Below are 21,170 nucleotides of genomic sequence, written 5' to 3'. Positions count from 1 at the left end.
GATCTAGTAACAATATCCGGAGGGTTGAGTCAAAAAACTAGATAACCGAAAATATTAGGTGTTTAATCGGTAATCTCTTGCTTGAGTGTGGATGGAAGTCGTAGACGGTGGTCAAATCTAGGCGATCACTGAGAGAAATTTCCGTCCATGACCCGTTAGAATGAACTATCTAACGACGTTAGGGTAAGAACTAAGAAGCAGACATCGTGTCCGACGTGGCATAGGTGCACAGTCATCAAGATATATGTGCAGCAAAGGAAAACGGGTATGGAGTTACAAGAATACCCTTACGGAAGGGATGAAAGGACGTTTTTAAACCCGATGATAAACGAAATAAGTTTATCACGAAGATCAACAAGTACTTTCCCCTCACCCTCGGAACATTTTCAATTTCCCCCCTTTCTCTCTGTCGGATTTCTGTTCTCTTTTCGACTCCCCCCTCCTACTTCTTCTCCCGTCGAAACTTCTAGAATCTTCACTTGAAGAACCTCTCAGGATTTTCTTCGCATTCAGAGAGATGGAGGTGATGATGGAGCTTTCTCTCTCCTCAACCTCATCTTTCTCCCATGGCGAACCTTTTTTCGATCCTCGACCACCTCAACCGTCTCCCATAAGTTCAATATCCGTCAACATACGAAGCTGTAAGTTTCGGCGCTTTTAAGATTTCATCTGAGTTTGTTTTTCTTTGGAAGCTAATCTTTATTCAAGAAAATTGGATTTCGTTGAATTTTTCTGCAATCATGAACATCTAGTTGTTAATTGGGGATTTATGTTGATAAGATTAGGTTAAAGTTTTTCTGTAGATTCTAGGGTTTGTGCTGTGGAAATTTGGTAGAATATTCAATTTCTGTTTGAAATTGAGTTATTGGTGATGGCGGATAAGGAATTAGGGTTTGTAAAGCCGAGTGCACCAAACTTAAAAGAACAACTTGCTAGGAAAACCTTAAAGAATGTTAGATTGCAGGGGCATACATATGTTGATCTTAGAGAAGATGGGAAGCGATTTATTTTTTTCTGTACCTTGTGTTTGGCGCCGTGTTATAGCGAGGATGTGTTGCTTCAGCATTTGAAAGGGAACCTCCATAAGCAGAGGTATGCTGCTGCTAAGGCGACATTGATAGGAGAGAATCCTTGGCCTTTTAACGACGGTGTTCTTTTCTTTCATAACTCTGATGAAGAAGAGAAAGATGCGCATTCTCAAGGCTATGAGAAAAATAAATTGTTGAATGGTCATGAACATTCGAACAATCTTGCTATCGTTGTTCACTGCGATGTCTCAAAATCAGTTGGTGATGGGCATATGAATGGGGATGAGGACAGTAGGGATGAGTGTTTAGGTGATGATTTTCAGCCTCATGATGCAGACTTTGCTAATGAATTGGTAATTCCCGGGGTTATTGGCAAGGAAGAGGTATCTGACCTACATGTGAGAATAATGGGATATGGGAAGATTTCTGCAAGAATTTTGGAAAAGGATGGGGTTCATAGTGGTATTCAACGACTTTGGTGTGAATGGTTGGGGAAGAGGGGCGGTGCAAGTAGTAATATACACTCTATTCTGCCGTCACATGACTTTGCTATTGTGACTTTTGTTTACTATTATGACTTGGGAAGACAGGGGCTGTTTGACGATATTAAGACTTTATTGCTTACTGGTGGGGAGGATAGTAGTAATGATGGTGGCTCTATGAAGAGGAGAAAGAAATCAACATCTGATTCAGAAGATGTTAACGAGGCATTGAGCCAACATTGTTATTCATCTGGGGAGGATTCTCAAAGTTCATCTACCACAATGAGTTCAGCTTTACTTTTGCATCGTTATGATGACCAAATTCTACAGTCTAGGATCATCTCTAACAAATCTTTAAGGCGACAGTTAAGAAAGCAGCGGCGCACAGCATCTGAAAAAATGTGTGATATCTGTCAACACAAAATGTTGCCTGGAAAAGATGTAGCTACTCTGTTGAATCTGACTACTGGACGATTAGCATGCTCTAGCAGAAATGTGCATGGGGTAAGTCCACCGTTTATCGTTTGTCAATCTGTCAGGTGTTGAGGTTATATAAAACAAAATGAATTTCGGACTAGGTTATAGAATTTCGTTTCTGATTGAATAATATACTTATTGTTCTTTTATCTATAGTGTCAATATGCTGAAGTTGTTTACTAACTTTTGGAGAAAGAAGTTGGGGTATGGCAACTAACATCTAACAACTTTGAGAACACAAATTTCTGAGAGAGTTTTATGGCAGATCCTTCATCCTACCTAAGTAATAAGTATTCCCCCTTCCCCAATCTAAGTAGTAAGGAGAGGCAGAAAGAATGAGTGGGAAAGGGTGGGAAACTTCTTTTGACACACCATCTAAAATTTCTCTGATATGATTCCTGATAGGCATTCCATGTATTTCATACTTCCTGCCTCATTCACTGGATACTACTATGTGAGCATGAGATGTTCATGAAACCGCCAGTGCTTCCCAAAGTGAGGCGCAGATCGAAAAGGACAAAATCTAAGGTCAATCAGTTGGAGACAGAGTGCAAAGCAGATAATGTTGTCAAGCGCAAGCAAACAAAGAAGGAAAGTGAAGAGGGGACGTCCAGTGACCAAATCAATTCAGTGTTTTGCCCAGATTGCCAAGGCACCGGCTTGCACATTGAAGGAGATAATTTGGAACAACCAAACGTACCTCTTTCAGAGGTTTGTTCTCAACATCCAAGCTTATACCTTTATTATTGCTACTCAAGTTTATACTTCTTTCTAGTTTTCCATATGATTCTTATTTTTGTGCTGGTCCTATTTTGATTAATAGATTTGAATCCATTCATTTAATCTATTTTCCAATGGGAAACTGTGTGAATTATGTCCTTTTCTTTCTTAGATGTTCAAATATAAAATTAAGGTGAGCGATACACATAGAGCATGGATGAAAGATCCAGAAGTGTTGGAGAATTGCTCAACGGGATTTGTGTTTCCAGCCCAAATAGATGATGCTGAGGTATTTAGTATGGATAATTAATACCTTCAGCATTATTGACTGTTGATTCTAACTGAAGATTGATATCCTGTATGAAAATTTTACTGTCAGGGAAAGGTGGCCCACTTGAAGTTGCTACAATTTTACAGGGCTGATGAAGAGAGCTGGTGCCAGAGTTCCTGAAATTCACATGTTCTTAGCTACCATTAAGCGCACTGAGCATGGTCTTCTTGCTATAAACAATTGTTGATGGTCTTCACTCATCAGTAGAATTTCCGGTTTCGTATGATATCATGCCTTGTACATGGATCTTGTTTAGTAGGATATAAAGGTTAGCTGTTGGAAATTTTAGTTGGATGTAAAGAAGTAGCTGTGGATATTTGTAAATCAATGGTCATTTGATAGACTCACAGATTATGCTCCTACTCACTTGAATTCATAGCTATCGAGTATAGAGAATGTTGGTATATACTCTCGATTGTAGTGAATACATCTTATTTGGCCAATGTGTAAACAGTAGACTCTTATGTGAAGCAAAGCAATCAAGCAAATCAATTTCTGTTTGAAATTGAGTTATTGGTGATGGGCTGATAAGGAATTAGGATATCGAGCAATCAAGCTCTTGGTTCATTTAGTGTTCAGTTATCTTGTGAAGCAAAGCATTATGTTATTATCTGTGTATTCTCTCTAATAAACATTTTTGCTGAGAAAATCATTCTTGTGGAAATCTAAGGGCTACTGGGAGGGGCAACCCCTCTCTCTCTCTTATATGAGATAGATGTTAAGGTGAGTATATTTGAAAATGGTAATTCAACTTTTGTCCAATTATACAGATTGGTAAACAAAAAAGACTCCTACCGACAATTTGGTATATATATATATACATATATATATACATATATATATATATACACATATATATATATATACACATATAACTCCTACGTCAAATTGGTAAAAAATGCTAACTCCAAGCACCAATTTGGTAAAAAAATAACTTTGCTAGGTAAAAAGTTAAGTTTCTCTCTCTAGAAATGAGAGTGTTTCTTTCTCTCTAGACTTTTTGACTACAGAAGCTTCTAATTCTAAGTCCTCTCTCTTCCTTTCTTTCTAAACTCCCTCTTTTTGTTCTGTTTTTCACTCTTTCATCCCTTCCTCTGTCTTTATTCTGTTGCATTTTAATTTGTGTTTCTATAGTCATGAATGAGCATCGTCACCCTTTAGTGCTTAACAGAATGGGTGTAGGCATTCCAAAACAACCGTATGATTATCCGGAAGATGTTGACAAATATAATCTAGCAGTGGTGGCTAAAGTGCTAGATGAAAGAGTATTTACTGAAGTTCAAATACAGAATTGGGTAGATATGTTCTGGAAAACCAATAGACTAATTGTTGTCCTGAAAGTTAGTCATTCTAAGGATTTATTCTTCCTCTTTTGCACTTCTTGGGAAGATAGGGATAATCTTATGTCTTTGGGTACAGCAGCATACAAAGGTGCAGTGATTATTTTCAAGGGATGGTTAATGGAGTCAAATCTTCTTGACATGGATTTCTCTGAAGCAGCACTCTGGATCACAGTGGAAGGCATTCCTACTCAAGAGTTCCAGCCACAAGTTGCTAGAAGAATTTTAGAAACGGTGGTGTAGACACCTAAAAATGTCTCCCCAAAACCAAACCCGATGATGAATAACCTTTCACCGCCATTATTGGTCTGGTTGAGTATTTAATCTTTGGAGTGCTTAAATCCATGTTCCATTCATTATATTTTATAAACCAACCCAATTCCTAACCCATTTCACCAAACCATAACTTATTTTCCTCATTTCGTGCCTTTAAACCCAAAATAATTCATTTCGTGTCCATTAAAATCATTCATTTCGTGTCGTTTTTATAAAAAAACGTTTAGACCAGTTTATTTTGGTCTATAATCTGGGTCAAATGATTAAATATTTGGATGGGGCTTTAAAAGAGCTTTCCAACGATGTACTATAAGCCCAAATCCAAGTTATAATGAATAAGTTATGACCAAAATACTAAATTGAGTCTAAATCGAACCTAAGCCCACCTTACCTACGACCCAATGATCATGTGGAGGGTCCAAAGGATTTAATCGCACTCCTACTCCAATTAGGATTAATTAGAAGCTTCTATAAGTTTCTAAAGTATCTTAATTATCCTTTTTGAAAAGATAAGATTAAAGAGTTTGAAATTAAATAAAACTCCTCTAGTAATTCGATTCGAATTGAAAGACGTTCAAAGATAGTCAGAAATTATTTTTGTTCCTCACTGTTTTTAACTGATTCTTAAATGGTTGGATAGCTATTGAAATTATCTTTCCAATGATATATTATAATATTAATTCCGAGCTATAACGAAAAAGATATGAGCGAAATACGAAACTCTATCCAAAACTGACACCGTCACACTATTTCGGCCATATCTTTTATTTTAAAAAATATTTTAATCTGATTCCAATTGGGTTAGAAATTAGACTTCAAGATCTTTCCAACAATATCTTATTCATCTTATTTCAATTTATGGATCAAAAGATATGATAAAAACAAAAACCGCAAAAACTGCTGTCTATCGCAAGAGTTTTATCTGATTCGAATTATTATCTTTTCTTGATTCGACCCCTCTTTTTTCCATATAAATAGAGGTCATATCTCCCCTTTTCCAATCATCAACAAGCTTGATCATCAAATCCTTCTCTCTTCCTCTCTTTTACACCAAAAATCATTCTCTCTCTCTCTCTCACATATTCTAAGCCTTAAACCTATATTTTTAAACACTATTCTTCCCTTAAGCACTCTAAGGAGTCCATACAATACCCGAAGTTCTATACTTAAACCAAGGCGTGAAAGGTAGAATTAACTGAGAATTTGGACCAAATCAACTCTACTTTTATTTGATTTAATTATTTCAATTTGATTTATTTTTATTGAAGTTACTAACAGTTTATTCATGATGTAGTAATTTAAGAAAACGCGGAAAGTGAGTAATTAATCACTAAATTACTTATTTTATTTTCTTATTGCTATTATCATGATTAGGGTTATTATTTGATTTGACTAACGCTATTATTGTTATATTGCTTCCAATATTAATGTCTATTCTATTATTATTATATTATTTATGATCACCATATTGCATGTTTAAAGGGAATATGTAATTGAATATCATGCCTAATAAGATAATTTGGACAACCGGTTTAGGTTCCTTTAATCTTGTTATTTAATCAAGTGATCACCAATATTTTAGAATTATATGTTGCATTAATATTCAACCAATTTAGCATAATTATAGTTTGGAGCAAATTGAATATTTGTTTGTATGCCTTTGAGATCGCAGGAATAATTTTCACTATAAGAATCGAGTAGAGGCCAATACGGGCGAATGTGACTCCATGACTCACTTCGTACCATCATCCCCGATCCTCCTTTCGTGGTTCCGAACCATATGGAGTTAGTAATCTCATGGATTATGAATGGGGTGTAACCTTCACGGGTCAATCGTTGTTGCCTATCGTTATCCCTTTATTCGTGGTTGCCTTTTATGATCCGTGAACGGTTTACAAGTTCCTTAAAAACTTGTTGGCGGCTCCCTACTTTCCTTGTCCCTAATCGTGTCCCTAATCGTTATGTCAATTCCCACTTCCAATGAGTGCCAAGCATATTCACAACATGCTTTTTACGTAGGCGCACTTCAAACGACGCCTACAATTTGGCGACTCCACTGGGGAGGATTCTTGGTTATTTATCGATTTGAGTGATCAGTATTTAATTGAGATGAGTGGATGAGACTTGAAAGATTCTTGAATTGTATTCCTACGATTTACTTGGAATTGTCACATATGCAGATGCATATTAGGTTACCTATTTTTCCACAATAGTACGTGTTCTACGTACGTGGCTAGCCCGGGGATTTAAGCTCAATCAACCCAAAAACGCTCATGGCAATAAAGGTTCATCCGAGTTTTTAAATCCACCCAAACCATGGAGTCGAGTTCGATTTCATCACGAACTCGCGGAGCCGCCCGTTGGCATACACCCTCAAGGGAGGCTGCCTTGCTAATGCGTCCAAACTCTTAACCATGGTATCCTTTGACACCAAAATAAGCATTACCATAGTGGAACATAGATCTTGACTTTAGGTTGCGAACTTCATTGCATCATTCGTGACAATGTGATTATGTGTGCATATTTTTATTTTTTTTTCTTCTCTTTTTTTCTTATCTAACCTTCTTTTTTAATTGAGTCGAGTCATAGATTTTTTTTAATTTTGAGTCAACCCGGATTTTTATTCCCGTATACTGCACAAGCGTCAACTTGTTTTGGTCATAGCCGGAGTTCTAGAAAGAGTTACGTGTCGTGCCACCTATTGATCTGTAGCCCCGAGTTTTATCTTTTATTTGGCGTTGGTTTTACCACAATCAAAGTCACAGGAAAAAAGTTATAACCGATATACTACAGCCTGTTCAGTTTAGGTGTCTTTTTAGTGTGCAACCTCTTATTTTTATTTTTTCTTTTCGTGTCAAGCTAGTCTTAGCCAAGTCCTTTAATCCGTGTCAACTGGAATAACATAGGATTATAGATTTTTATTTTTATTTATTTATACTCATGAGTCCTAACTCTTCTAGCATTCCACTCGTCTTTTTAGTTTCTTGTGATTTTTTGTGCTAACCTTAACATGTGTTCTTTGTCGTTGATTGTGGTTGATCTTATTTATGACTAACGATTTCCAATGGACCATTTTCGCCTAGTAAATAGCATAAACATTAAAATTGGACAAAATTAATCAAGTTAGTTTGTCTTTTAGTCTTCCGTGCTATTAGGTCCTTAGGTTCTTCGTAACGTCGTCATGTGTAGCCATGCGATCATACCACGTGTCATAATACACTCACCTAATCATACATGTTGAGTCGTTGCACACACTTTGTCTTCAAGTAATGCACTATATTGCTTATGATCGTATACTAGGACCATGCATGCGTCGTTTTCCGTCGTAATAGGAATGAGTAGAGTATTTCACATTGGTTTTGAAAATTCTTTCATACACTCTTCCTTTCCAATCCGATTTATTGAGTCAATGCATTAAGTGAGCTCATTTTGTTCCATATATAGTACTCGAGTTCAAGAATCACTTGGCAAGAGTTGGAAGAATAAGGGAAACGTCATTCCTTCCTTCTTTTCTTCTAATCAAAGCATCAGCAATAACAAATTTCTTGTCCCTATTGGCGGTAACAAGTAATTCATAAGCATCCATGAAGACGAAGCACAAGACAAGTTTCCCATACAAGATTTCATACTTTTTTTTCTTCTTTTGTTTCAACCCTTTCCCCTAATGAGTCTGGCATAGGTTCCTCTTATCCATGTGTACTGTCTATGTGTCATGTTTCTTACCTTTTCCATCAATGAGCATTTCTTTTCTTTGCTTGATCATGTCATTCAACACAAAAAAAAAATAATAATTGCCGAACTAAACACAAGGTACACCAATGATTTGAGGCACCTTTGCAACCCTGTCATTCCCGTTAAACCATTTCAATCACATATCCATTTCTTCATCAACCACTTTGAGCCTCGTCTGACGTTTGGCCTTTATTTCTTCAACCCACATTCACTTAACCCAGGGATGGAAAGATGTGCAATTTGTGTAACAGTAAGAAAGTAAGTTCAAAATAAAAAAAAAAGAATAAGTAATAAAAAAACAATGTCTAAAGGCAAGTGTTCCAATGTCTTTGATATGAACACGTCTCGAATTGCGTCTCTCATCGAGTGCTTGGTACCGTGCCTGAGAAACATGAATGCCAAGTGAGTGATGAATCGCATGATCCGGGATTGCCTACATTGATTCAAATGACAAAAAAAAAAAAAAAAGTTCAAAGCAAAAAAAATATGTGAAAAATAAAACTTGCAAAGTTTTCAAATACACAATTACACATTTCGGGGGGTTTCTCTCTCGGGTCTTGAGCCTTTTACCCCTTTCTTCCTTAAACCATTATCTTAACCACATTACAATCATTGAAAGACCTCTTTGAGGTGTACATACACTTGTGCAAAGTTCGGTTAGAGCTACGTTCGGCCTGATTCCTAACGGATATGTAGTCAACCTCACATTGAGGTGCGGCCACATTCATATTCATATCTATGCATGATTGATCAAAGAATATCCAATGCTTATCCCTTACCTTTTAGAGCTAGACTTGGGGGCTTGAACCCACATCACTTAGCTTACCCAGCCCAACAAGAGTCATCATCTTTGACTCTTCTTACATCTATTTCCATCACCACAACCTTTGCAGCCAACCTTAGTATCACTTTCACACACTTCACTCACACATACATAGCCATATCATCCTTCCCTTTAAGAACCCTTTATCATGAAATCTTGTTTCAACACTGTGCATGTCATCATCTTTCAAGACAACATTCATTAGAAGAAACATTGTATACTTGCCTAGCTTCCTGACCTGAGCAATAGTCATTGTTTCATGCATCGCATAATGTGCTGAGTTACGTTTATATATCAGTGATTTTTAATCATACAAAGCATATCGTGCTTAGCTCCTTGACTTAAGCAACGTTCATTATGCAATAATCACTTCGTCTATATATATACGTGCTTAGCTTCTAGACCTAAGTGACGTTCAAGATCGTTTCTTACACCATATATGATGCTTTGCTCCATAACCTAAGTTCATTCATCTATCGTGTCACATGATGTAATTTTCCTTAGCCTCCTGGCCAAAGAGCATGCATCATGCATAAACTGTTTTCAAGACAAGCAATTCAATTCATACAATTCATTTCGTCTTGCTTAAGGAGGAAGTTCAAAACTTCTTCCGCTTTTTCATTATTTTCTTTTGGAGAAGTTCAAAAACTTTTTCAAAATTTTCTCATCGAGGGAAGTTCGAAAACAAAACTTTTTTTCACGTCTTTCTTTTTCGGGAGAAAGTCGGTACCCTCCACTCATGAAAAAAATGACGGAGAATTTTTGCTTTTGCATCTTCGTTTGCTTGTGTCTGCGCACACACTCAAACTATACACACACAATCACAAGTCATACACACATATCATGTCGTGTCAAGTCGAGCTTGGTCAATTCAGTTGGTCAAGTCAATTATAGTCCTATACGAGTCCCTTGGCAAATTTTATTTTGCAGGTCTCAATTATAGCCCACGTCCGGGGACAAGCGGACCATCTACACCCCACGTCCAGGGACAAGCGGACCATCTACAGCCCACGTCCGAGGACAAGCGGACCATCTACAGCCCACGTCCGGGGACAACCGGACCAACTACAGCCCACGTCCGGGGACAAGCGGACCATTTTACAGCCCACGTCCGGGGACAAGCGGACCAACTACAGCCCACGTTCGGGGACAAGCGGATCATCCACAGCCCACGTTCGGGGACAAGCGAACCAACTACAGCCCACGTTCGGGGACAAGCGAACCAACTACAACCCACGTTCGGGGACAATCGAACCATCATCATTTTAGTGATCATCTCCCAAGCGAAGACGATTCACGGCGCAAGGTTCTCGATACACAGAGACTTGCAATTTCATCATCAGACAAGTTTTTCCTCAAGCATGGAAAATTGTCGTCTATCGACTTTCCTCAAGCATGGAAAGTATCATATAGTATTTCAACTGGTGGGTTTCTTTCAAGCATAGAAAACTGCCAACATCATCTGTCGACTTTCCTCAAGCATGGAAAGACTCATCCGGTGGATTCCTTCAAGCATAGGAAGCTACCAAACTCATTTGTCACCGATACACTGGTGTAAGATATGCATTCTATCCCGTTACTCTTTTATCTGTGGAACTAACATTCTTCAGTAGGTATCGGCATATACAGAGTGATTTAGGATCGCAGAACATCTTAAATCATTCTCCGTCCCAATCGACTACTTTGACTATCGTTTTCGAAACTGACGTTTCTACAAACTCAGTCAAAGTGGGGGCTTCTGTAGACAGCTAAAAATGTCTACCCAAAACCAAACCCGATGATGAATAACCTTTCACCGCCATTATTGGTCGGGTTGAGTATTTAATCTTTGGAGTGCTTAAATCCATGTTCCATTCATTATATTTTATAAACTAACCGAATTCCTAACCCATTTCACCAAACCATAACTTATTTTTCTCATTTCGTGCCTTTAAACCCAAAATAATTCATTTCGTGTCCATTAAAATCATTCATTTCGTGTCCTTTTTATAAAAAAACGTTTAGACAAGTTTATTTTGGTCCATAATCTGGGTCCAATGATTAAATATTTGGATGGAGCTTTAAAAGGGCTTTCCAACGATGTATTATAAGCCCAAATCCGAGTTATAACGAATAAGTTATGACCAAAATACTAAACTGAGTCTAAATCGAACCTAAGCCCACCTTACCTACGACCCAATGATCATGTGGAGGGTCCAAAGGATTTAATCACACTCCTAATACAATTAGCATTAATTAGAAGCTTCTATAAGTTTCTAAAATATCTTAATTATCCTTTTTGAAAAGATAAGATTAAAGAGTTTGAATTAAATAAAACTCCTCTAGTAATTCGATTCGAATTGAAATATGTTCAAAGATAGTCAGCAATTATTTTTGTTCCTCACTGTTTTTATCTGATTCTTAAATGGTTGGATAGCTCTTGAAATTATCTTTCCAATTATATATTATAATATTAATTCCGAGCTATAACGAAAAAGATATGAGCGAAATACGAAACTCTATCCAAAACTGACACCGTCTCACTATTTCGGCCATATCTTATTCTAAAAAATATTTAAATCTGATTCCAATTGGGTTAGAAATTAGACTTCAAGAGCTTTCCAACGATATCTTATTCATCTTATTCCGATTTCTGGATCAAAAGATATGATAAAAACAAAAACCGCAAAAACTGCTGTCTATCGCAAGAGTTTTATCCGATTCGAATTCTTATCTTTTCTTGATTCGTCCCCTCTTTTTTCCCTATAAATAGAGGTCATATCTCCCCTTTTCCAATCATCAACAAGCTTGATCATCAAATCCTTCTCTCTTCCTCTCTTTTACACCAAAAATCATTTTTTTTCTCTCTCTCTCTCTCTCTCTCTCTCTCATATTCTAAGCCTTAAACCTATATTCTTAAACACTATTCTTCCCTTAAGCACTCTAAGGAGTCCATACAATAGCCGAAGTTCTATACTTAAACCAAGGCGTGAAAGGTAGAATTAACTGAGAATTTGGACCAAATCAACTCTACTTTTATTTGATTTAATTATTTCAATTTGATTTATTTTATTGAGGTTACTAACAGTTTATTCATGATGTAGCAATTTAAGAAAACGCGGAAAGTGAGTAATTAATCACTAAATTACTTATTTTATTTTCCTATTGCTATTATCATGATTAGGGTTATTATTTGATTTGACTAACGCTATTATTGTTATATTGCTTCCAATATTAATGTCTATTATATTATTATTATATTATTTATGATCACCATATTGCATGTTTAAAGGGAATATGTAATTGAATATCACGCCTAATAAGATAATTTGGACAACCGGTTTAGGTTCCTTTAATCTTGTTATTTAATCAAGTGATCACCAATATTTTAGAATTATATGTTGCATTAATATTCAACCAATTTAGTATAATTATAGTTTGGAGCAAATTGAATCTTTGTTTGTATGCCTTTGAGATCGCAGGAATACTTTTCACTATAAGAATCGAGTAGAGGCCAATACGGGCGAATGTGACTCCATGACTCACTTCGTACCATCATCCCCGATCCTCCTTTCGTGGTTCCGAACCATATGGAGTTAGTTATCTCATGGATTATGAATGGGGTGTAACCTTCACGGGTCAATCGTTGTTGCCTATCGTTATCCTTTTATTCGTGGTTGCCTTTAATGATCCGTGAACGGTTTACAAGTTCCTTAAAAACTTGTTGGCGGCTCCCTACTTTCCTTGTCCCTAATCGTGTCCCTAATCGTTATGTCAATTCCCACTTCCTATGAGTGCCAAGCATATTCACAACATGCTTTTTACGTAGGCGCACTTCAAACGACGCCTACAGGTGGGTAGAATTATAAGGTTTGATCAGCAATCTTTGGATGATAGACCTCATAAAATAATGAGAGCCAAGGTGGTAATTAATGTTAACAAACCTCTAATTCCTGGGTTTTTCTATGAAATTACCCCCTCAAAGGCGCTCTGGGTGTTTCTTAGATATGAGGGAGTATTCATCTATTGTCACGGATATGGTAAGATTGGTCATAGACATCCACATTGCAGATTGCACATAGATATAGCTCATAGAGAAGTCAGCAGCAGGATAAGAAGCATGTCTGGATTAAACTTTGATCTTCTGTTAGCCAGACCCAGCACTCCCCTATATACCAAAAAGCTCATGGGTCTTGCAGATGTGGAGAGGTTCAGAACTACACGAGTCAATCTCAGAGTCTATCCTCATCCTTCTCCTAAATCAGAATCTTCACAACATACCCCTCAGTATAGTGCATCAGGAAGTGATCACTCAGGAAACTCCCCTTCTGAGAATTCTTCACAGCAAAGTTCTTCGCAGCAAAACTCTCACCAATCCTCTTCCTCACCCTCTTCGCAGAGCTCTCCGTCTAATGGGGATCTAGGGCCAAGCAACAAAGTCAGAAAGAGAAATGTTAGCCCTGTTGAGCAGCTGGTACTTGAAGACGTTGCTGAATCTTCAAGAGCAAAGAAGAGAAAGACTGACCTGTATGGTCCTGATCTAATTCTATGTCCTTCTATCAATTCTTCTTCTGCAAGAAAGTCTATTCGAGAGAGAAGGGGTCTAGCAGATCTATCTCCAGTGATTATTCCATCTCTGCAATCTAATCATAATAGACTAGCTAGATGGAAGAGTTTAACACAACCACCAATCAGAGTCAATTCAAGCAGGAAGTATGCTACTACTTGGTGTAAGAGATCAGGATCTCCAACTCATTCGAGTTCGATTGAAAGAAAGAAGCGAAGATGTTTCTCCAGTTCATCTTCATCAATCTCAGCACAAGGAAACGGGCTCACTCCACAGTGCCCTGTTATCTCTGAACGGAAAACAGGTCTGTTACAAGATCATTCCTCTCACCATGGTTAAAGGTTGGATTCTCAGCTCCCGTTTACTATTTCAACTGTTAGTTTGCTTCCTAAACCTATTGCTCCCCTAGTAGCTGACTCAGAGTTTAGGTTGACCTTTGACTACCCTTTTATTTTTAGAGAGGGAGTGCAATCTAATTTTAATCAAGTTGATATGGGAGTTGATTCCGTAGGTTTCTCATTAACTAAGGATAGTAAATTTTCTACTGGCTTTTTTTCGTTTCTCGCAACACACTCCCTAACCACCTGCATTGATGACTACTCGAAGTTGAACTCGTCTGTACTTCCCTTTTATTCTCAGAATGTTGAGTTTTATCCCCCGTTTTATTCGCTTGAAAGCCCCACCACCTTCTTCTATCATTGTCAATTTCCTCATTTGTCCCAACCACCAACTATCAATTTCTTCTTTGATTTGTCAACCACAAATATGGAAGGAAAAGAAGAATATAAAGTTTCTTTACTCCCTTCGGATAGAGTCTACACTCTAAATCCTCTTCTTGACCCTTCTAGACTTAAAAGTGTCCTGGTTGACCCTCTAATCAGAGAAATTGAATTTGCTTTCCCTCTCCTTATGGCTAATTAAGCGGAACTGGAAACCTACCTTGCATCCAAAGCTTCTACAAGCTACGTTTCTCTAAATGCCCTAATTGCAAACTCTTCCTTTGTTTGTAAGAAATTTTTCGAGGAGCAGTCTGGTTCGAACCTTGCTCATATGTGGCCTAAGCTGAAGGGTCCCATGCCTGCTTCTGTTTCCAGCCCGTCGAAGTTATCAATCTCTCCGACTGATCTAGTAGAAAGCCCTCCTAACTCACCAGCCTATGTGGAGTCTTTCAATACGGCCCCTTCTTCTATTTCTTCTGATTCTCTGAACCAAACTATGGAAATTGAAAACCTTGAGATAGATTCTAGCTAGAAATCTTCTGACTTTGAATTAGAATACTACTCCCACGAGCAGCGGAAAAGGCTTTATAAGAGGAGAAAGGGCAGAAGATTTTCTGAGACAGGGGCTAGGAAAAAGAAGTGGATTGCTTGAGTGCAGAAGGATCTTCTCAGGGATAGCCTTGTAGGGAACTTTAAGGCTAAGGGTTCCAAGGGTAAGAACAAGTCTGAAGCTGAGCAGGGAAGCTGGAAAGAAGAGCAGAGTCAGGGTAACAGCAAGAGATGCAAGTTTGGAATAAGCAGGGAGGATGATTTGTGGGAAAAATTGGAGGATATGCATGAGACTGCTTCTCTACCAACAAGAATTCAAGTCCTGAAGATCACAGTGCGAGAAGATACTATTGGGTCTGATGATGAGGTTACTAGCAAGGATCCTAACCAAAACTCTGCTAAAGGCGCGGCTGGCCCACAGCCTTTGGGTGGAAAATGAGTTGTTTAAGTTGGAACTGTAGGGGAGCGAGTGATCATAGCTCCCCGATTTTCCCTTATGTGATGATCTTAGCGGCTAGGTTTAACGTAGATTTTATTTTTCTAAGTGAAACGAAGTGTAATGTCAGTTCTCTAACATCTTTTTTTAGTAGGAAGGGGTACAAAGATAGTACAGGACATGATGCAGTAGCTAGCAAGGGTGGCTTGTTCCTTTGCTGGTCGGATAGGGTGGTAGTAGACGTTATTGTGACTCTTGCTAATGTCATTTTGTGTAATATATTATTAGTGGATGGTCGTTCGTATTATCTTGCGTGTGTCTATGGTTGTCCTGATCACTCATATAGAGACGCAGTATGGTCAACCTTAAGTAGCCTCATGCTCACATACAAGGGAGACTATATTTTAATTGGAGATTTTAACCAGTTGGAATCTTTGGATCAAAAACTAGGGGGTAGCCTTACGATCAAAGGGAAACACTCGTTCATTAACTGGAAAATTGAATTTGGCCTATCTAATGTCATCTCAACAAGTCTAAAATATACTTGGTGTAATAATAGAAAAGAGGACCCAATATATGAACAATTGGATAGGGCATATGCAAATAATGGTTGGAAGTTAAGTTTCCCAAATGCTAAAATACTGAATCTCCCAATTATGTTCTCGGATCATGCGCCGATAGTTTTGGAAGTTGATTCGGTTAAGCCAAGGAGGAGAACCCCTTATACAATGGAAGCCTGGTGCTTAAAAATTCAAGATGTACACAATATCATTGAAGAGACTTGGGATGAGCACACTAGTGGTTCCCCCCTTTTCAAGGCCCAACGAAAAATAAAAAATTGTGTGTCAAAAGTAAGACATTGGTGCTTATTATTCAAGGGTACACGAATGGGGTGAATTGGCAAGAGGTGCATGACTCAATGGAGGATCTCCAAAAGGAGGCACACCTATTAAGTAATCATGTGGAGGGGCAGGAAATTGAGAAAAGAAAAGGTATAGAAGATGCAACAACGTTGAAGTGGTGGTATTGGAGCTGAGGCAAAGGGCAAAATCAAAATGGGACGCTATAGGGGATCAAACCACATCTTTCTTCTACAAAAGTGTAAAGGATAGATCTCTAAGGGCAGAAATTAGAGTCTTGCAAGATGACAATGAAAATTGGATTACAGATGGACAAATGATAAAAGAGAAATTCAAAACCCATTTTGAGAGTTTAATCTGTGGGCCGAATCTTTCAGAAGCCCAGCTGAACAAAATGGACCATCTAACCCAAAGCTGGACTGAACAACTTCCGGTTTTATCCCGGACCCATAAAGAATCGCTGGCTAAGCCATTTTCAGAAGAAGAAATTAGACAGGCCACTTTTGCTCCCTACCCATTGAAATCTCCTGGCCCAGATGGAAGCCCACCCATGTTTTTCCAGCAAAATTGGGCCACAATTAAGGATGAGATAATTAGAGGAGTTCAACACTTCTTCTATTCTGGAAATATGCTAAGGGAAACGAACCGCACCTTCATTACTCTAATTCCGAAAGTAAGACAGCCAAAATGTGTGAATGAGTTCAGACCAATCATTCTGTGCAACTCACTTTACAAAATCATTTCTAAATGCATGGTGAATAGACTCAAGGTCATTCTGCCTGATCTGGTGGGTGATTTTTAAAATGCTTTTATTCCAGGAAGACTTATGCTAGATAATTGTTATATAGCCCATGAAATTCTTGCAAGAGTAAAGAATAGAAAGAAAGGTGGGCATTTTGAAGGAATCCTGAAGATTGATCTTAGCAAGGCTTATGATAGAGTTCAATGGCAGCTTATCCAGTCAATTCTAGAGAAAATGGAATTTCCTCCCCAATGGTGCAGATTGATGGATTATGCAATGAATTTCCACACGGTGTCTTATGCTGTGTTAGTAAATGGAGAGGCTTCCAATTTCTTCTGTCCAAAAGCAGGGCTTAGACAAGGGGATCCTTTATCCCCTTACTTATTCACCTTAGTCATGGAAACTCTCTCAAGAAGACTAATTTCTCTCCAAAACTCAGGTGATCTTCAAGGAATCAGGCTAGCAAGATATGCTCCACCAATTAATCATCTGTTCTTCGCAGATGATGCTCTCTTATGCTTCAAAGCTACTCCTTCCTCTTGTAGGCTAATAAAAACAGTATTGGACGATTTCTGCCTTATCTCGGGGGAGGTTGTGAATGAATCAAAATCTGCTATCCTGTTCAGTCCTAACACCCCTTCGAGGTTTGTACGCTTGCTAAGATCACCCCTCAAGGTTAGGAGCAGTTCAGAGCTAGGAATGTACCTTGGATGCACTATGGATATAAATGGAAGGAAAAGTAGAAATTTGGAGTTCATTTTGGACAATATCCAAAACAAAATTACTTCATGGAAGTTTTCTACTCTATCTCAGGCAAGGAAATTGATTTTAATCAATGGGATCCTAGTTGCTCTGGCTCATCATGTGCTTGCTCTCTATTGGTGTCCACAGAATCTGGCTTCAAAGATTAACTCTGTAATCAATAAGTTTTGGTGGAGATCTTCCAAATCTAACTCTCATTTATGCTGGAGAAGGAAGGAAGTTCTTTACTTGCACAAGAACGATGGGGGCCTAGGTATTAAAGAGATTTCAGCAGTTAACAGAAGCCTTCTTATGAAACATGGATGGAGACTATATGCAAACCCTTCACTACTAGCAAGCAAGATATTTACTGCAAAATATGGAAATGATCCTATCTCCTTGGGATTAGAGAAAGGGAATATTCCTAGAGGATCATGGGCTGCAAATAGTATGGTGAGGGTTGTAGCATCTTTTTGAAGGGCTATTGGGAAAAGGATTGGAAATGGTCGTTCTACTCATATAGAAGATGATGCTTGGGTAAATGGGAAAAGATCCCATTTGAGAAGGATTTCTGTGACCACTAAGTTATCCAAGGTCTCACAACTGATCACCTCGAAAAGAAGGTGGAATGCAGGGCTAGTATGGAAGTCCTTTGAGGAAGATACAGCTAGAGAAATTCTTTCCATTCATATACCAGAACAAGATCAAGCTGATGAGTTTACATGGCTTCTACACAAATCAGGGAATTGTTCAGTGAAATCGGGTTACTGGTTACTAGTGGCTGATTAAACAAAAAGGGGTGCATCTTTGGAGTCCAGGAAGAAAAGATTTTTGGAAGATCTTATGGAAGAGCAGTCTGCTTCCAAAATGGAAGATTTTTGTTTGGAAGATGCTTCAGAATATCATTCCAACCATGGATAATCTAAGTAAAAGAGGGGTGCAAACCTCTCAGTTGTGCCCTTTCTGCAGATAAGATCAAGAATCTATGAATCACATCTTCAGATTCTGTGAAGTGGCACAATTGATTTGGAAATCTTCTCTGCTAGGCATCTCTTCTGCTAATCCTAACTTTATTTCTTGTAGGGACAGGCTAGCTAACTTTCTGAGCTTCTTTATGCAGGATCTAAAAAATTCTAACTTTCAGTTCTCTCTTTTTGTTGTGATACTATAGGCGATTTGGCTGCACAGAAATGATATCGTTTTCAAGGGCGTGAGTGTTAATCCATTACTGATTATGGATTCTATACAGTCACATGTCAGAAGATGGAATCAGGCAGTTTCCCTTAAGGATTTCCAGTCCCCTACCAATCTCCCTTCTCCTAGGGAAAAAGGAAGAATGGTCTTCTGGAAAAAGGGACGACCTTCACATAAGGCTTTCATTTCCATTTGTGTTGATGCAGCCTGGAAGCGAAGAAGGAAAAAGAAAACAGCTGGCCTAGAGGGAGGGATAAAATGGGAGGCAGCTTCAGCTTGGGTTGCAGACAATATGGAGGAGCAGCTGCACAAATCTTCACGGATCATGGCAACAACCTCAAACCAAGCAGAACTTCTTGCAATTTGGAACGCTTTGAAGGAAATCCCCAATGACTTTGGTAACATCGTGATCAAAAGTGATTTTGTTATTGCAGTAAAGGCTATACAAGATCTAGAGTCAGCAGAGGAGGAGCTCAAGAGTATAGCTAAGGATATTGTCCATTAGGTTGGGAAACGAGACTTTGTTAGTATCAAAGTGGATAGATCGAATGTTGCTCTTGCTCACTCCCTAGCTACCAATATTAGAAAATATGGATAGGTTCCTTTTGTTTTTACCACTGGCAAAAAAAAAATAAATAAATAAATAAAAATAAAAAATAAAAAATAAAAAATAAAAAAAATATTGGAAAAAAAATTATCATAGGAGACAATTAATCCAATAAATAAAAAAAATCTGACAAACTTAATTTAGTTATTTTTTTTTTTTGGTTTTCAGAAAAAAAAAAATATTCCATGAATTGAAATAACAATTAGAAAAATTGAGTTGTCTTAGTTGAAATTACAGGGCCGGTCCTGAGAATAGGCCTGGGGTGCGGTGGCCTAGGGCCCACGCCAGAAAGGGACCCAAAATTACAAAAAAAAAAAATCCAATTAGAATAATAGTTTATGGGCTTGATTTGCGTACTTATAAATATGTCCAACAGTATTAGATACCCTTTAACAAGTTAATTAAAAAAATAGATTTATCAAAAGTAGCTTTTATTATTTAGCTCTCATATCACTTAATTAGGTGGAATTTACAATGTTAACTAATCTCTTCCCTCCCATCTTTTTACTCAGTTTCCCATGATTAACAATTTCCAAAATACATAATTTTCAATTATACCGCTTCAAATCTTCTCTAATTATCCAAATTTAAACCCTTTTTTATTTGGCTAATTCATTTGTCCAAAAAAAATATTTGGCTAATTAATACTATGGCAATGTTTAAAAAAAATTAGCAAGACAAATAGCAGCAAAATAATTCTCTATCACAAATTACTCCGATGAATGTTATGGCTTGTTCAACTTTTATTTGGTTGTCAATTAGACAAAGGTAATACAACTAATCCTCTTTAATTTTTCTTGGATGTATTATTTAAATGAAATACGAAATAAGTTATTTTTATTTGTCTTTTATTAAAATTTATTGCGTCAATAGAAATTTTGGATATGTATAGGACCCCTCTCTTACATTATGCCTAGAGCCCATAAATTATTAGGAACGGGGCCGTGAAATTACATCCGTTTTTCTTAAATATTCTAGAAAATTGTAGTTGTACTATAATTCAAACTAAAAACAGAAAGTTCTAATGATTCAAACTTATTAAAGTTCAAAATGATAACATTGATATAATGACATTTCAACGCGAACCACAATGACTTTAGCTTAACGGGATTTGTCATTCAAATGAAGGAAACCTCACGAGTTTATAACAGACCAAATCAAGTTAATACTACCTCATTTTCTTTTTAGTTAACACGTATTCTTTTTGAGGAAGTTTCTTTTTAGTTGACACGTTTTCTTTTGGGGTAGCTTTTTATACCTTGCTTTTTCATTCTCTCTCACTCTCTCTCCTCTCCTTAATATATGTGACTAAATCAAACGTGTCAACTATTTTTGTTTTTTTTTTCTTTTGACACACGCGTCAATTAAATAGAAACGGAGGAAGTATTAACTTTCAAAAATTCAAAATGTGAATACATCGTAGAAACAATACGGAGTAATCTTTAGGAAACCAACTTGCCAAGTCTGAAGTAATGAACATTAAGCAGTTATCATTTTATAAACTGACAATGTTTGCAATTCGAATACTACATTACTCTTTATATTCGCATATTCTCCCACTAATCCT

The 21,170-nt window shown here is 37.5% G+C and overlaps 1 protein-coding gene across 1 annotated transcript; it reads left to right on the top strand.

Annotated features, from left to right (window-relative positions):
* The first annotated feature begins 362 nt into the window (after positions 1-362).
* On the top strand, positions 363-3,543 carry LOC145621481 (uncharacterized). The gene is made up of 4 exons (XM_081676215.1): positions 363-2,014; positions 2,393-2,698; positions 2,880-2,996; positions 3,087-3,543. The coding sequence occupies exons 1-4, from the start codon at positions 872-874 to the stop codon at positions 3,156-3,158; spliced, it is 1,638 nt and encodes a 545-aa protein (XP_081532341.1). The 5' UTR covers positions 363-871; the 3' UTR covers positions 3,159-3,543.
* Positions 3,544-21,170: the final 17,627 nt, after the last annotated feature.

The sequence above is a fragment of the Chenopodium album genome, chromosome 27 (genome assembly GCF_948465745.1).
Source record: "Chenopodium album chromosome 27, dcCheAlbu1.1, whole genome shotgun sequence".
Classification (NCBI taxonomy): Eukaryota; Viridiplantae; Streptophyta; class Magnoliopsida; order Caryophyllales; family Amaranthaceae; genus Chenopodium; species Chenopodium album.
The sequence above is the reverse complement of the archived record's forward strand: the minus strand, read 5'-3'. Positions and strand labels throughout refer to the sequence as shown.

Coding starts and splice junctions, on each gene's coding strand:
- LOC145621481 (XM_081676215.1), top strand. CDS start 872: ATGGCGGATAAGGAATTAGGGTTTGTAAAGCCGAGTGCACCAAACTTA. Junction 2,015..2,392: donor CTAGCAGAAATGTGCATGGG/GTAAGTCCACCG, acceptor GATTCCTGATAG/GCATTCCATGTATTTCATAC. Junction 2,997..3,086: donor CCCAAATAGATGATGCTGAG/GTATTTAGTATG, acceptor TTTTACTGTCAG/GGAAAGGTGGCCCACTTGAA.